We start from the raw sequence: 16,292 nt of genomic DNA on the forward strand, positions 1-16,292 counted from the left end.
TCAAGTTATCCTTGAGTAACTGTATGTACACTGTTGCAATAATGACCAAAGTGAGATGCTTGCTTTCTAGGGGCAGTTCCCTTAGTTCTTAGTGTTGCAGTATCGAGCCACTCCTTCCAAACTCTTGCAGTTTATTTTGGTAAAATGTTTGTCTGTTCTGGTCACATGGGTGGAAGTGGACTTCCCCCAGCAGCTTATTACAATATTCCACTTCGACTTGTGTTTGTTACCTGCATTCTGGTGGAAAGCCATGGATTCTGCTCTGAATGATGAAGTAGGATCCATTGCTTTTCCCTGTTCATCTCCTAGTCTCCCCTGCCCAGCTTGCTGATGTAGCTGTTGTGAGGCTAGAAGCACAGATGGCTCAATCTTTTATTCTCCATGAAGCTCCCAGTTCTCCTTTCCAGCTTGGAGGGGTAGGTATCACTGGTGGGCTCTGTATTTGCATTCGTGCATAAGAAAGCTGCCTCTGAAAGTACCTTTATTTTGATGGTGATACTGGAAAAAGAATGTGTTAAATATCCTTTCCTCTGTATGGCAGTCTCAGCTCTCACAGAAACATTTGCTGCTGCCTCACCTCACATTGGTGTTGGAGATCTTGATCTCTCCTGGCAGGGTCATGGCGGATGTACATAGCCACCATATACTCATCCCCTCTTCGTTGCTGTTCCTGCTTCAGCTTCTCCCTTTCAAGTTCAAAGAGGTGGCCATACTGTCTGCCAGTCACTGTGCATTTTCATCAGAAGGATGTCCCAGTGCCCTCCTCTTTCTTCTTCTTCTCTGATTCTGGGTCTTAGGGCTGACTGTCAGTAGCCTTTTGAGTAGGTGACCATGTGTGCAGCAGTGTGTTTTACAATAAACCTCAGTTACAGTATTTAAATCCCCTGCCCCCCTTGGAATCCCTCTTCAGTCCCATGTGGATGCCAGGGAGGGGACTGATAGTGGAGACTAAGGGTGATGGGGTAATGCTGGTTCCTAGGTCCAGCAGGAAATGTTCAAACAGCAAACAGCATTACCCAAATCCTGCCATCTGGGTGCCAAAGGAGAGGAATGGAGATGGGGGGAGGGGAAGATGGTTCACACTCAGAAGGGAGCATACAAACAGCATAAATGGGGAGGAGTGGAGATATGGCTATTTCCCATTCCCAGCAGTTGCTGAAACCTGCCTTCAGGATGCTGGAAGAGAGTGGAGAATAGTGTTTCCTATGCCCTGAAGGGACGATACAAAGTGACATTTTTAAAGCCGATATAGATTGGCTCTACAGAGGCACTGATGAGGTCCTTATGTCATGTCTCCCCTAACCATAACAATCATGAATCAAGTCTTTACATGGCTGAGGTGATGCTGTTTCAGCTGCCACTTCCTTCTTTTCTCATTCTGCCGTGGAGTCCTGAGTGTGGTCCAAGTGGCTGTGGCCCCCTGTGGAGAGCATCTGCTCTGCTCCACTTTGAGGACACTGTGGCTGTAGATGGCACTTGCTCTAGGTCATTCTCAATGTCCTCTGTGGTTGGTGCCTACAAAGTTCCCCAGGTACCCCTGAGCTGTCCAGAGAGTAGATGGACTTTGTACTCAGGGTCCAGGAGAGCACCCAGTTGTAGTATGGTGAACTCCTGTACTTTGTCTAAGATACAGGGTCTTGAGGTATTTGGTCTTGTCTGGTACTGGTGGTCAGTTGGTGGATCCCTTCTTCGGTATGTCTCCATTACGAAATTAGGTCGATTTTATAGAAGTCGATTTTTAGAAATCGATTGTGTATGTCCCCACTAAGCGCATTATGTCGGCAGAGTGCGTCCTCACTACCGTGGCTAGCATCGACTCACAGAGTGGTGCACTGTGGGAAGCTATCCCACAGTTCCCGCAGTCTCTGCTGCCCATTGGAATTCTGCGTTAAGCTCCCAATGGGCAAAAACATTGTTGCGGGTGGTTTTGGGTACATGCCGTCAGTCTCCCCTCCCTCCCTCCATGAAAGCAACTGCAGACAATCACTTTTTTCCCTGGGTTACCTGTGCAGATGACACAGCACAACAAGCATGGAGCCCGCTCAGCACACCGCTGCTGTTGCGAGCATTGTAAACACCTTGCACATTACACTGCAGTATGTGCAGAACCTGGCTAAGAGACGTCAGCACGAGGACAATTGTGAGGAGGACACAGATGTTCCTGAAAGCACAGGATGTGACAATTGGGACATCATGGTGGCAGTGGGGCTGGTTGATACAGTGGAATGCCAATTCTGGGCCCAGCAAACAAGCATAGACTGGTGGGACCGCATAGTCTTGCAGGTACGGGATGATTCCCAGTGGCTGCGAAACTTTCGTATGCGTAAGCCCACGTTCCTGGAACTCTGTGAGTTGCTTTCCCCCGCCCTGAAGTGCAGGAATACCAAGATGAGAGCTGCCCTGACAGTAGAGAAGCAAGTGGCGATAGCCCTGTGGAAGCTTGCAATGCCTGACTGCTACCGGTCAGTCAGGAATCTATTTGGAGTGGTCAAATCTACTGTGGGGACTGCTGTGGTTCAAGTAGCCAATGCAATCACTGATGTTCTGCTATCAAGGGTAGTGACTCTGGGAAATGTGCAGGTCATAGTGGATGGCTTTGTTGCAATGGGTTTCCCTCACTGTGGTGGGGCGATAGATGGAACGCATCTCTCTATCTAGGCACCGGACCACCTTGCCAACCAGTACATAAACTGCAAGGGGTACTTCTCAATAGTGCTGCAAGCACTGGTGGATCACAAGGGATGTTTCACTGACATCAATGTGGGATGGCCGGGAAAGGTGCATGACGCTCAAATCTTCAGGAGCTCTGGGCTGTTTGAGCAGCTGCAAGAAGGGACTTACTTCCTGGACTAGAAAATTACTGTTGGGGATGTTGAAATGCCAATAGTTCTCCTTGGAGACCCAGCCTACCCCTTGCTCCCATGGCTCATGAAGCCATACATAGGCAGCCTGGACAGTAGTAAGGAGCAGTTCAACTGTAGGCTGAGTAAGTGCAGAATGGTGGTAGAATGTGCCTTTGGACTTTTAAAAGCTCGCTGGTACTGTTTGCTGACTAGGTTAGACCTCAGCGTAACCAATATTCCCAGTGTTATTACTGCTTGCTGTGTGCTCCATAATATCTGTGAGAGTAAGGGGGAGACGTTTATGGCGGGGTGGGAGGTTGAGGCAAATTGCCTGGCTGCCAATTTTGAAGAGACAGACACCAGGACAATTAGAAGAGCACAGGTAGGAGCGCTGCGCATCAGAGAGGCTTTGAAAACCAGTTTCATGACTGGCCAGGCTACAGTGTGACAGTTGTGTTTGTTTCTCCTTGATGCAAATCCGCCCCCTCTGTTGATTTTAATTCCCTGTAAGCCAACCACCCTCTCCCCTTCGATTATGGTTGGCAAAGGAAATAAAGTCACTGTTGTTTTGAAACCATGCATTCTTTCTTTATTAATTAAAAATAAAAAAGGGAGATAACTGATAAGGTAGCCCACGTGGGGGAGGATGCGGTGGGGGAGGAGGGAAGGACAAGGGCACATTGCTTATTGTAGCCACACAACAAATCAAAACTGTTTGAATGACAGCCTTCTTTTGCTTGGGCCATCCTCTGGAGTGGAGTGGCTGGGTGCCTGGAGCCTCCCCCCAGTGGCATTGGGTGTCTGGGTGAGGAGGATGTGGAACTTGGGGAGGAGGGCAGGCGGTTGTATAGTGGATGCAGTGGCGGTCTGTGCTCTTGTTGGCTTTCCTGCAGCTCCACCAGACGCCTAAGCATGTCTGTTTGCTCCCCCATTAGCCTCAGCATTGCATCCTGCCTCTTCTCATCACGCTCACTTAATGCTTTCCTGGTCTCTGCCATTGAATGCCACCATGCACTCAGCTGTGCCCTATCAGTGTGAAGGACTGCATGAGCTTGGAAAACATGTCATCGCAAGTGCGTTTTTTTCACCTTCTAATCTGCGATAGACTCAGGGACGGAGATGATAGCGGGAGCATAAAAACATTTGGACCTGCAGAGGGATAAAAAGGGAGAGTAAAATTTAAAATGATACATTTCTGAGAACAAAAGGGAGACTCTTTCACAGTGAATCAAGCAAGTCACAGCAGACAGCACATGTGCTTTAGGTACAAGGTCACATTGTGTCTTTTATATTGAGCGCCTGCCGGTATGGTGACACATCACACATGGCTGGGCAACAGAATTTGGTTTCCAGGCAGCCATGGTAAACCAAAGGCTACGTGGGTTTGGCTTCTAACGCCTTCATAACATGTGGGAATGTTTTCAAACTGCAGCGTTCTCCTATCCCATAGCAAGCAATGCTGGTTGGGTTTGCCATTTAAAAGGAGGGGCTGCGGTTTTCGGGTGGATGTGCAGCACACACCTCCCCTCCATCCCTCTGCGTGGCTATTTGGGATGATCCCTTCCTCCCCTCCCCCCGCTGCGTGGCTATTCTCAGGGTTGATCCCTTTTAGCCAAGCGCAAACAGCCCAGCATGAATGGGGTCCTTTTACTGTTTCCTTACAAAAATTCCCCTATTTCAACCAGGTGACCATGAATGATATCACTCTCCTGGGGCTAACACAGAAAGATAAAGACCGAATGTTGCTTCAGTGTACCAAAACCCAGGACCATTTGCTGCCATGCTTTGTGCTGCAATGATTCCAGAATACTTGCTACTGGCGTGGCGTGGCGTGGTAAAGTGTCCTACTGTGGAGAACGAAATAAGGCAGCCCTCCCAGAAACCTTCTGCAAAGGATTTCAGAGTACCTCCAGGAGAGCTTCATGGAGATGTCCCTGGAGAATTCCTGCTCCATCCCCAGTCACGTTAACAGACTGTTCCAGTAGCTGTACTGGCCGCAAATGCATCCCAAGTCTTCAGGGCAAATCAAACATTTCTTTGCTTTTAAACCCTGTACTGTAGTTACAAATGTGCCCTCACCAGAGGTGCCTTCTCTGGCTTCAGGGTCGGGGATCCCGCCTTGGGAGGGTATTGGCTCTAGGGTGATGAAAAGGTCCTGGCTGCCAGGGAGAACAGATTCACCAGTTGCCTGCTGTGCATTCTCCTCCTCCTCCTCCTCCTCCTCCTCATCCACAAAATCCTCCTCCATGTTGCGTGAGACTCCCCCCTTGCAGCTGTCCATGGACAGTGGTGGGGTAGTGGTAGGGTCCCCCTCTAGAATGCCATGCAGCTGATCATAAAAACAGTATGTATGGGGCTCTGACCCAGAGCGACCATTTGCCTCCTTTGTCTTTTGGTAGGCTTGCCTGAGCTCCTTGACTTTCACGCAGCACTGCTGTGTGTCCCAGTTGTAGCCTCTGTCTATCGTGCCCTGTGTGATTTTGGCACATATATTAGCATTTCTTCCTTTTTGATAGGAGTTCTGCCTGCACAGATTCTTCTCCCCATACAGCAATCAGATCCAGTGTCTCCCATTCGCTCCATGCTGGAGCTCGTTTGCAATTCTTGGGGGACTGCATGGTCTGCTGAGCTCACCATGCTGGAAATGAAATTCAAAAGTTCCCAGGGCTTTTCCTGTGTACCTGGCTAGTGCATCGGAGTTGAAAGTGCTGTCCAGAGTGGTCACATTGGAGCACTCTGGGATAGTTCCCAGAGGTCAATAAAGTCGATTTGCATCTGCACTACCTCAAATTTGACCCAGAAAGGTCGATTTTAGCGCTACTCCCCTCGCTGGGGAGGAGTACAGAAGTCGATTTTAAGAGCCCTTTAGGTCAATGGAACAGGGTTGTTTGTGTAGACACATTCATTATAAAATCGACCTCACGTGGCTAAATTTGACCTAACCCTGTAGTGTAGACCAGGGCTCAGACAGTTTGGATGTGTTGTCATAATCTTTTACTTTGACGGTTGTGTTATTTAGGAAGAAATTAGTTTGGGTTCTCAATGACCAAACTAAGACCCAAACAGAGGTCTTAAAAATTAAATAAGAGTTCATGAATACTGCATGCAATATATACAGTATGTACCTTTTGAGAGAAGTAATTCTGTTGGTTAAACAAGTTGTGTGTTCTTGAAAGTTTAATTTTTCTTCTGTGACAGAAGGTATCCTGAATGCATCCATCTAAGGTATGATCACTGATCATTACAAATTTGTGCAAATGAACTTCTTTATTGCTTTATTTGTAAATAGTGAATTATATTGTAATTGACAAAATTTAACTTTTAGTTTAAAGAACCTAGAGGACCACTTTTAGGGGAAGCTGTGAAAGCGCTGTGGTTCATCTCTTAAAGTGTGTGTTTGGCTTTGTGTGTGCATGTTTGTGTGTAAACAAGTAGCTCCATTCATTTTTTTCTTTGATTTTCCAGAGCTGCTGAGATCCTTTATTCTTTTGCACTAGTAGAGTCCAAAAAATATGAAAAGATGAATGCATTTCCTTCAGTGGAAAATTATAAATTGCTGACGGAGGCTAGGAGGAACCTAGGACTCTTTCAGCACCATGATGCCATCACAGGAACATCTAAAGATTGGGTAGTTGTGGATTATGGAACTAGGTAATATAATTTAATGAGTACATTTAAATATTTACATTTATTTTCTCCTGTGTTTTTGTTATGAATATACTGTATTTTTAATATAGCTACCAAAATATATACCACTGAGAAAATATTACTGCTACTTTGTATTTTATATATTCTCTTCTATCTCAGCATATCCATATAAAGTAGGGAAGTAGTTCCCCAATTTTGTAGAGTAAGAAATTGAGGCACATAGAGCCTACAATGTGCACAGGGGTTTTAAAGGAAGGTTGAAGATAAAGCCTGCAGCTTGTGCCTTAACCACAGGGCTATCATTCAAAGCAAAACTAGGTACTGCTGCATTAAGTCTCTGCCACTGTTAAGCACTGATCAAGAAACTTGATGTTGACTAGGTATTATGTGATTATCTTAGTCTTTCCCACTATATAATTTCCTATCTTCAACCTGGGACATCATTTTCTTATTACTATGCTTATTAGCTCATTTGTAGATTGATTCTTTGTCAAGTTTGGAAGTGAATTGCTTTCTCTATATTTTGATAGAATAATTTATAATATTCTCCTAAGTAGTTGCAAAGTAGAGATATTGCTTTTAAAACACCCCCACCACACACACACCTATAGCTATATGAATGAATGATTCATTCAGAACACTTTTATGTACAGAAAATATGAAAAGTAGGTACTGGTGAACTTGCTGAATGGATGTCTTATTGATAGAGAGAGAATACTATATTAAATAAGCCAATGCTTGAAATAATGCCCTTAAAACACTCTTCTGTTTCTGACTTTTATATTCAGAGAGTATATTTAAAAAAAAATCCTCCAAACTTTCCTATCTCCTCTCCATGTGTATCTGTGCCATTTGGAAGGTAGGGAAAGCTGGATCAGTCCCAATTTAGCATTAATTCTCCAAAGCATGGAATGTGAAAGAGTTCAATATTATATAAATTATATACTTCCTTTTATCTCTATTTATAATATAAGAAAAATGAGGCACCCTTCTAACAGATCACTTAAATTCAAATTCTTGGTGTTATCAGTATCACTTGATTTGCTATGGATGCCTATAAATTAATTCTTCACTGATTGTCAAAGGGATTATGGGCATTCTAACTAGAACATCACTTGTTCCTTTAGGCTATAACTAGGTTCTGGCATTTCTTGTAATTGCATTAAAGTCAATGGGAGCTGCTGGGTGTTCAGCACTCTTGTAAATCAGGCCAGTTCTTTAGATGCCTTAATGCAGATTTAGAAATTTAACTTGCGGTACCTATGCTTGAAAATCTTGGCTTAATGTTCTTCTCACATATGTAGATCTACTAGAAAAAGGCAAAGCAAAAAAGTCTGATTGACAAGCTTGGATAATCTTGATCCATCAGTTATGGGGTTACTCTGAGACAGACTAAAATAAATGGACATTGCCCTAGTAATGAAAAATAAGAAATCAAAATGAAAATAGCTCTTTATTCCATGAGATGAGGAAAAGATAAACAGTAGAAATCTCAAATTAAAAAAGAAAATCTAACAAGGCTAGAAAGATCTGTAGCTCACGAAAGCTTATGCTCAAATAAATTTTTGTCTCTAAGGTGTCACAAGTACTCCTTTTCTTTTTGCTTCCAGCATGTAATTGATTGAGGAATTGGGAAGGCTCTGTTACAAAGAATAAACCCAAGAAAGACTGTTTTCTCCAGAGCATAATCCAAAGGGGACCTCAACAGTTCAGTGAGATAACCAGAAGAAGATAAAGCTAGAACTAGACAGACAAGAGTGAGGGAACAGTAAGACCATGCAAATATTTTGTGTTGTATTGCAGGTAGGAAGTATGCCTTCCCCTTCACTGTGGAAGATGATAGAGAGCAAATAAGTGCCAAAAGAAATTATGATACCAAAATAGGCAAATTCATTAACTTTACACTGTCCAAAGAGCTAAGATTTTGTATGGTTCCCCAAAATGGAAATATCTTGAGTCTCCATAATTAATGCAGTGTTGACATCTTTGGGTGCATGCTTCCTGCTTCAAATGGTTAGCATAAAGAAGCAGTCCTCCAGCATGATACGTGATGATGATTTGTCTGCAGCATTAAAGACTTTTTGCAGCTTCTACAGACTTTTCCCAAGCCATCCTATCATGGCATGATAAATTCTGAAGTTCTTCAGTGCAAAGGAGAAGAGGATCAAATGAATTCTACAAAAAATCAGCTCCAGCATCATATTTGTATCTGTGCTATTCTGCATTCTCTCTGCCTTACAGTAGGAGTTATGACATCTAACGTAATGCAAGATCATGAGGTACTGAAAAGTGAATACCCAGGCTAAACAATTAATAGTCACATCAAAATATTCAAGAGTCAAAGTGCATGGACAGCCTTAGAAAATGATGACTGAATAGTTGTCGGATAAAGACAAGCCGTTACTTCTATCAAAAAAACATTAATAGAGCAAATTGAGGCTTATATTTTCTTCCCAAAGCCTCACCGTGACAACAGAGAATCAGTGTCAGGAGAGCTTTGACATTTTATTTGGATAGAACAAAAGACTTTAGGAATCTCCTAAAACAGTGGTTTTCAATCTTTTTTCATTTGAGGACTCCTAAAAAATTTAGAATGGAAGTGTTAGACTCCTTTGAAAATCTTAGACATAGTCTGCGGATTCCCAGTGGTCGGCAATCCACAGGTTGAAAACCACTATCCTAAACTGTTCCTCTCAATTGCGGAGAGATCCAAGGGATCCGCAATATCAAATCAGAGACTCTCCAAATGGATATCAAACTGTATTAACTACTGCTATAATGCCCACAATCTTCAATCCCTGTCTGGAGTCCAAACTCCTTTCATGAGATGTTTCCACTTCTGTAGCCTTCATCAGAAATATGCAGGGCAGAAACTTGGGCATCTGCCCATATGTTTTTAAAATATTATCCATGCTCATCATCCCATGCCATATTTGGCTCCACAGTATTAGCATCAGTTATAGCCCCATTCCTCCATCAGCGGTACTGCTGTGGAGTCACATACAGTGGAGCACCCATAGGGAAGGTGAAGCTGGGAAAACCAACAAAAAGCTTATCTGGGTAGCGTCATTCATGATACTGCTGATTACGTGTTCGATATGAAGCCCAGAATAGGTAACACAAGTGCTGTATTTAAAAAACTTTATGCAGTATGGAAGTCCAGTGTGATTAGCAAAAACATCACACTGACTGCTTATAAAGATCTTAAGTATCATCTTCTATGGAGCAGAGTCCTGGAAAAGTAATTCTATCCCATGCAAATTTGACACAGCTTTCAGTGCAGTTGTCTGCATAGACTATCCAAAGTAAAATGAACTTATTATGTAATGAAAGATGGCTTAGAATGGACATACCTACATAAAAGGCAAGTAGTACCTAAGAAAGTTGGACATATTTTGGACATCTTTTAAGAATGACTAGTAACATGCTAAGTAAACTGAAATTTATTTAATGGAGATGGAGAAGTTGACCTAAAGGCATGCTCTGTAGTACAATAATGGCTGAAGCAGCATTATTGCAGCTAAATATGAAAGAGCTAGACACAAGAGCCCAGGGTAGGGATGATTGGGGCCATTTGCCTTCTTCCGTATGGTTCTGATAGTGTGGCAAGGATGGTGATGATTTTTGGGTGCCCAAATTGAGACAGGGTAAAGTAAGGGTCTAATTTTCAGGAGACAAGTGCTCAGTATTGCCTCAAAATTAGGGTCTTTCAAGGTATCTCAAGTTGGGCACCCAAAATAACTGGTCATTGTTGGAAATTTAGGTCAGAATAAAAAAATTACTCAGCTAAAGCAATACTTTTAATAGTTAATAATATTTCTATATCCTTTTTTTCCAAGGGTCTTATAATGGCTTTTTATAAACATATAATCTCAAAACTAGTAACAATTGAAAATTTTATCAACAGGCTTTTCCACTCATTAATGAATTTGAAGAGGGTGATCATTGACTCTGCTCATATTCTTATCCTAAAAGACAAAGATACCTACATCTATAACCCATCAACTCCGTTCCTTAAGATGGTGAGTTGTCCTACTTATCGTTTTTGTATTTTTTAAAAGTTATATGAATAATCTTTTAAGACTAATTATGAATGATGTGGAGAAGTTCAACTTCTACTCTGAAAATTAACTATGTAAAGATTGTCCCTTCTTACTCAACAGATCTGGTCTCTGTATGTAGTTAGAATTACAGGTGGTGTTGACAGCAAAAATAGATTTTACTACTTATTGCAGTTGGCCCTGCAGAACCTACATAGCTGAAAGTGAGTGTACTGGACTCTGTTTCATGTGCATCATCAACAGAATTTATCTATTATCCAATTATCTATACCTGTTGCTTGTGAAAATTGATGATAGTGAGGTTGCACAAGTGTAACTGTAGGCCTAACTTGACTTGTAGGTCATAATTACTTATGATGATGAAGGGGAAAGAAAGAGCCCATGTTGAATCTGCAGAATTGGAATATAGAACAGACATACTTTTATTTGTAAATTGAGAGAATTTGATATGGGAATCCACTGAGGAAAAATGAGCTCAAAGTTCCTACAGGCCATTTTTGAAGTCACTTTTCAGAAGAGAAACACACTAAAGGAATATATTTAATTTAAAAAAAGCAAATACTATAATTTTTTTAGTCCATCTCTTTTAACAAACTATATTATTCCATACCAAAATCCTTTGTTATTGTTAGAAATATTTTAAAATTGCCCTGTTGAACACTTTAAAGACCGGAAATAACATAGTTAAGGTTACACACATCTTAAGTCTGTGCCTTTGCACATAAGTGTTACAATGCAGTCTCTAGTTACATGGTCATATGACGCTTAAATAATTTAATATAATACATGAAAATGTTTCTACAATCAGCAATGTGCATAAGTAACATCTTGAAATATTTTTTCATTCATATATACTTACACAGTTTTATTTTCACATATCTTTAATTACTTGAACTTTTTAAGGCACACATTAATTTGGTCAGTATCTATGTCATCACAGATCCAATCAATAGCATCCTCATGGGGCACTCATTACTCTGCTGAGAAAGGAATCCAGCTTCTAGATCCCTGAGGGCAAGTCCACAGTGCAATCAAACACAGCTTGGGCTTGGAGGGCTTGGGCTACAGGGCTTTACAATTTCAATGTAATCATCTGGGCTCGCGTTGGAGCTAGGTAACCTCTCCCCTGATAAACCAGCTCTCCTGGTTGGGAGCCAGTCTTTTCTCAAGAGTGATTACATTTCAATGGTTGTGCACGTAACAACTCTCTTTTACTAGACCTTTGCCACACACCTGTGGAATTCCAGTCCAAGATGGGGGCAAACAGACCATAGAGAAGGCAAAAAGTACTGCACATTTGAAATGAAGTTTGCAACTTGGTAAAGATACATACAGAGTTTATTATCTAACCCAGGATTCACAAATTGTGCACACAGATTTCCCAAAATCATTACTTATGTATTAAGCTTTTTTGCTGGCTGGAAAGAAAATGTAATCTGGAAGTGCATTCAGGGATTTAAACAGTTAATTGTTACATATACTTCAGGCAATTACTTCCTCCCCTGAATTATATTTCAGGGCAGTTGTGCTGTGCTCATGCCTCATGCTGAGTTTTCAGTATTACTCTTCTATAGTCATGTAGTATAGGAGTATGTTTATTACCATAACACATAAGAGTCCTAGTCATGGACCAGAGCCCCATTGTGCTAGGCACTGTACCAACATAGCGCAGAAAGATGGTTCCCCCCCTTACAATCTTATCAGACAAGGGACAACTGATGGATACAGAGACACAAGGAGTACAAGGAAATAATGAGTCTGTATTGGTCAGTGTGGTAGGCAATAGTCTCTCCACACCAGTGGCATAACCGTTGCCAAATTTCTTTTGTAGACATCACGGAAATTCAGAGTTTTAAGGAGTGATTTGAAGGAGGATAATAAGGTAGCTGTGTGGATGTTTTATGGGAGCTTCTCTGAAGCATGAGGGGCAGCATGGCAAAAAGCACAAGGGTGCTTCTTTGAAAATGTAACAAATGTGAGTTATGGAGGTGGGAGTCGACATTTTGATAGTAAATGAGAAATGATAGGTAGGGTGGGGATATGCCACGGAGAGCTTTCAAAATGAGGACATTTAAATTTGGTGAGATAGAGAAGGGGGAGCCAGTGGAGGGATGCAAAAAGAGAGGTTGTCACAGATCCTAGCTGAGCATCTCTTCCAAGCATTTCTTACTCAGACCTTTAAGAAAATAACTTTGGGTAAAAACCAGACATGGACAATTTCAGCCATAGAGGTGAATTTTTGAGAATATTCTGAGTAATTGAAATTAGAGAGTTCTAATGAAAGCTATTTTACTATTTTTAAGTATAATGGCTGCTACTCCCAGTATAAATAACCTATAGGTGTGAACTTATCAAGTCAGTGTTAGAAGAGGTGTGTTTTGTTTATTTTATTATATTCATTCACATTTTTAGACAAAATGGAGAGCTGTAGGCCACAACCCTTAATGATTTACTAGCGGTAACACAAAAGTTACTGCTTATGTAGTAGTACAAAAACTTGCCTTCTTTAGGCTGTGACCGTTAGAGGGTGACTAGATCATAAGGGGGAGTTGTACCCATGGTAGAGGGTAGTTATATAAAGACTCCTTGTGCAAGGACAGGCAAACATTCTTAGCATTTTATAGAGAGACTCTGGAGTTTAGGAAATAAACCTGTTTTTGAAAGTGCTTACTGCATAAACTTACACTGTTACTGACATATACTGGCCTGCTGATGAACCAACACCTCGTTTAAAAAAAAAACCCCAACCTTAATTTATCTGGACGCCCACACAATCCTCCCTCCTCTTCTTTTGTGTGTGTGTGTGTGTGTGTACACTTGGGTGGTGGAGCAGGGAGAGAATAGTTTGTTGAATTCTAACAAAGAGTAAACCAATGGCTTCTGCAACTAAACTGTAGGACTATAGTGCTTGAGAGGGTAAACCTCCAGCAATAGAAAGTTAATTTCAACGTACTGAAATTGTTTGTAAACCACACCAGCTATATTAGTGATTAGAATGTCTAGTACACAGTTGTAGAAACGTGTATAGGTGTCAGTGAGTGTGAAGGTTGGGTATAACAATAAATGACTTAATGGGAACAATGATTTCAAATTGGATGAATAAGTATACATTTTTCCTTTCTATTAAAATCTATTTAGACAGGTATGTTCATAATCTTCTTGTTAAGTACAGGTTTGGAGATGATTATCTGGTGAAGTGGTGACTAGTGTCTTCCTGCATATTGTGGTAAATTAGGTTTCATTGGAAGTCGCTATTGGTGTGATGTAGATAGTGCATTTTTAAGTGTTGGTTCTTCTAAAACTGAAATGTATGATTTTTAGTTTGATCTATGTATATCTATATAAATTCAAAGTTTTTTTTTCCCTGTAGGATGATGTTCAGTCCTCACAAGATTCTCTGCCACGCAAGACAGTTATAAAGCTGAGTATACAGCCAAGGTAAATAATGCATTAATACACAGTATTTGAAAGTTTCCATATAGCAATGTCTCTTCTGCTAATCACTTATTTTCTTTAGTGTTTTTAACTTTTGTACAATTTATTTTGTTCTAAAATAATTAGTTTTGGTAAAATTTTAGTTCATGTTGAATTTTCCAAAATTAAAAATATTACCCATTTTTAATTGCAAAATGGGAGTTTCCCACTTTATTCATGCTAAAAATTAGCATGAATGGAATGCTAAGATTGCAAAATAAAGCATTCAAGTAGAAAAATTCCAAGATTTAAATATTTCTCTCATACTACTATTTCAGCTACAGCTAGCCTAGTAATTATACAATATAACATGCATTTATAGCACAACAGTACCTGAGTTTCCATCTAAAAAGGAAAATAAGAATAGAAAATAATATGTATGTGCAAAGTGGCTAAGTTAGCATTGTGGGAGAAACACAATAGCTAAATGCTGAATTTCATATCCTTAAAATTTCAACAGCAAAGCTGGAATGTTTTCTTTTATTACTGCATCTTTCTAACATATTAACATTATTTTTTAAAAAAAATCTACATTTATCATTATTATTATTTATTATTATACTTGATCAGGATTGGAGCCCCATTGTGATGGATGCTGTACAGACACATGTTGTGAGTCCCATCCATGCTCCAAATGGGTTACACTCTAGTTTAATCTAAACAGCAGATGGGGGTAACAGCCAAATAAAGGGAATATGGAAGGAGAATGAAAGTAACAGTAATAGAAACATATGGATAAGAGCAGTTGTGTGCCTGAGTTGAGTAATTCTAAGGTTTTGTTAGGGTTTTTTTAACACAAGATTTAAGACATAAACAAGCAATAAAGGCAAAACCAAACCTTTTGTTTTTGCAGCAGAGTTTAAGTAGTATTCACATTTAATTTTTCATTTTAGAACAGGTAGGGGAACCTTGCGGCATTACAGTTTGTAAGATATGTTGGCTTTCCCAGCAGAACTTATGAGTTCATTAAATGACAGCTACAGCTAAACCTTGTTAATCAACGCTTTGGTTAATCAAAATCTTTGAAAGAGTGACTGCAGTCCAGTTCCTATGGAGCTGCAGAAGACCCTGGTCCTCCATAGCTTGATACATTCTTAGTTTTGAGCTAACATATGTAGCCTGTCTCATTGAGGAGCACTTGACAGTTTATGCTGATTTGTTATGCAAGTTTTATTCAGTGCAGAAATATGACAGTATTGTTAAAGCCAACCCTTTCCTTGTGTTGGTGTCCTTTGCTGAAACAGTGCGGCTTTATTGATGCTATTTTCCTCCAGTTTTCTTCCAAGACTAAATCGTATCTGTACTACTCTGGATACCTGATTTATCCTTCCAACTGATTCAACAAAATATTATTAAGGTAGACCCCAGAGTGGACAGTTGTTACATCCCATTCTGTCTTCTTTAGAAGGCAGTAATACTTCCTGGGATGACCTGTAGAGATTCCATAGTCTTGTACAGTGGTTTTCAACCTGTGGTCAGCAGACCCTGGGGCTCCACAGACTGTCTAAGAGGTCTGCAAAAAAGGTGACTATGAAAATAAAGTTTCAGGTCGCAGAAAAGGCATTCTGTTTTTCTGATAAATCAAACGTATGTGAATATCCCCACCTACAGGTCAAAACCCAGAAGTGTTGTCGTTACCATAGAAGCCCACAGTTTAGTGCCCTTTCTCATGCTGTGTCAAATCTGTGTTGAGGCATGCAACATTTATAGTTGAATTCTGTTCCGTCAGTTTTCAGTCTAAGACTTCTATGGTACGAGTCTGTGGACCATAAGTTGAATTTCCATTCAAACTTGAAAAAAGGTTAAAAACCACTGGTCTTCTAGCTACCTGTAAAAAGGACTATGAATATTTTTACGTAATTTATCATTTCAGTTCACTCACTGCAAGATCCTTTGAATGGCTTTGCTCTCACTATCTTTATATCAAAATATAAAAGCCCATTACCTGGTCTATCTTTATCAAAACAGTGAAACAAACAAAAACCGCCACCCCTTCTTGCCCCAGAAATAAAAAAATCCCCAAAGAATAAGCACACCTGATAAAACCCAGGCTTATTGAGGCTGGAGAGTAAGGAGTAATCCTTTTAATGTGTTTTCTGTTAGATTTTGTAAGGTGCTTACTTACTATGGTGATGCACAAAGTATAAAAAACTAGCTATATATTGATTTGATCAGTCTTTTTTCTTTCAGCATGTCCCACAAACTAGTTCCACAGTGAGAGGATTATAGAAGTTAGAGATGGGAGAAAAAATCAGGTCATCATACA

General features: G+C 40.7%; 1 protein-coding gene across 2 annotated transcripts in view; it reads left to right on the forward strand.

Annotated features, from left to right (window-relative positions):
- MAN2A1 (mannosidase alpha class 2A member 1) overlaps positions 1-16,292 on the forward strand; it is a 207,821-nt gene that overhangs the window by 115,132 nt on the left and 76,397 nt on the right. For both annotated transcript variants that reach the window (XM_073344670.2, XM_073344671.1), the window contains 3 exons: positions 6,309-6,494; positions 10,399-10,513; positions 13,923-13,990. In XM_073344670.2, the coding sequence (XP_073200771.1) occupies positions 6,309-6,494; positions 10,399-10,513; positions 13,923-13,990 (369 nt within the window). The remainder of the gene's footprint in view (positions 1-6,308; positions 6,495-10,398; positions 10,514-13,922; positions 13,991-16,292) is intronic.

Source organism: Lepidochelys kempii, chromosome 5 (assembly GCF_965140285.1).
Source record: "Lepidochelys kempii isolate rLepKem1 chromosome 5, rLepKem1.hap1, whole genome shotgun sequence".
Lineage (NCBI taxonomy): Eukaryota > Metazoa > Chordata > Testudines > Cheloniidae > Lepidochelys > Lepidochelys kempii.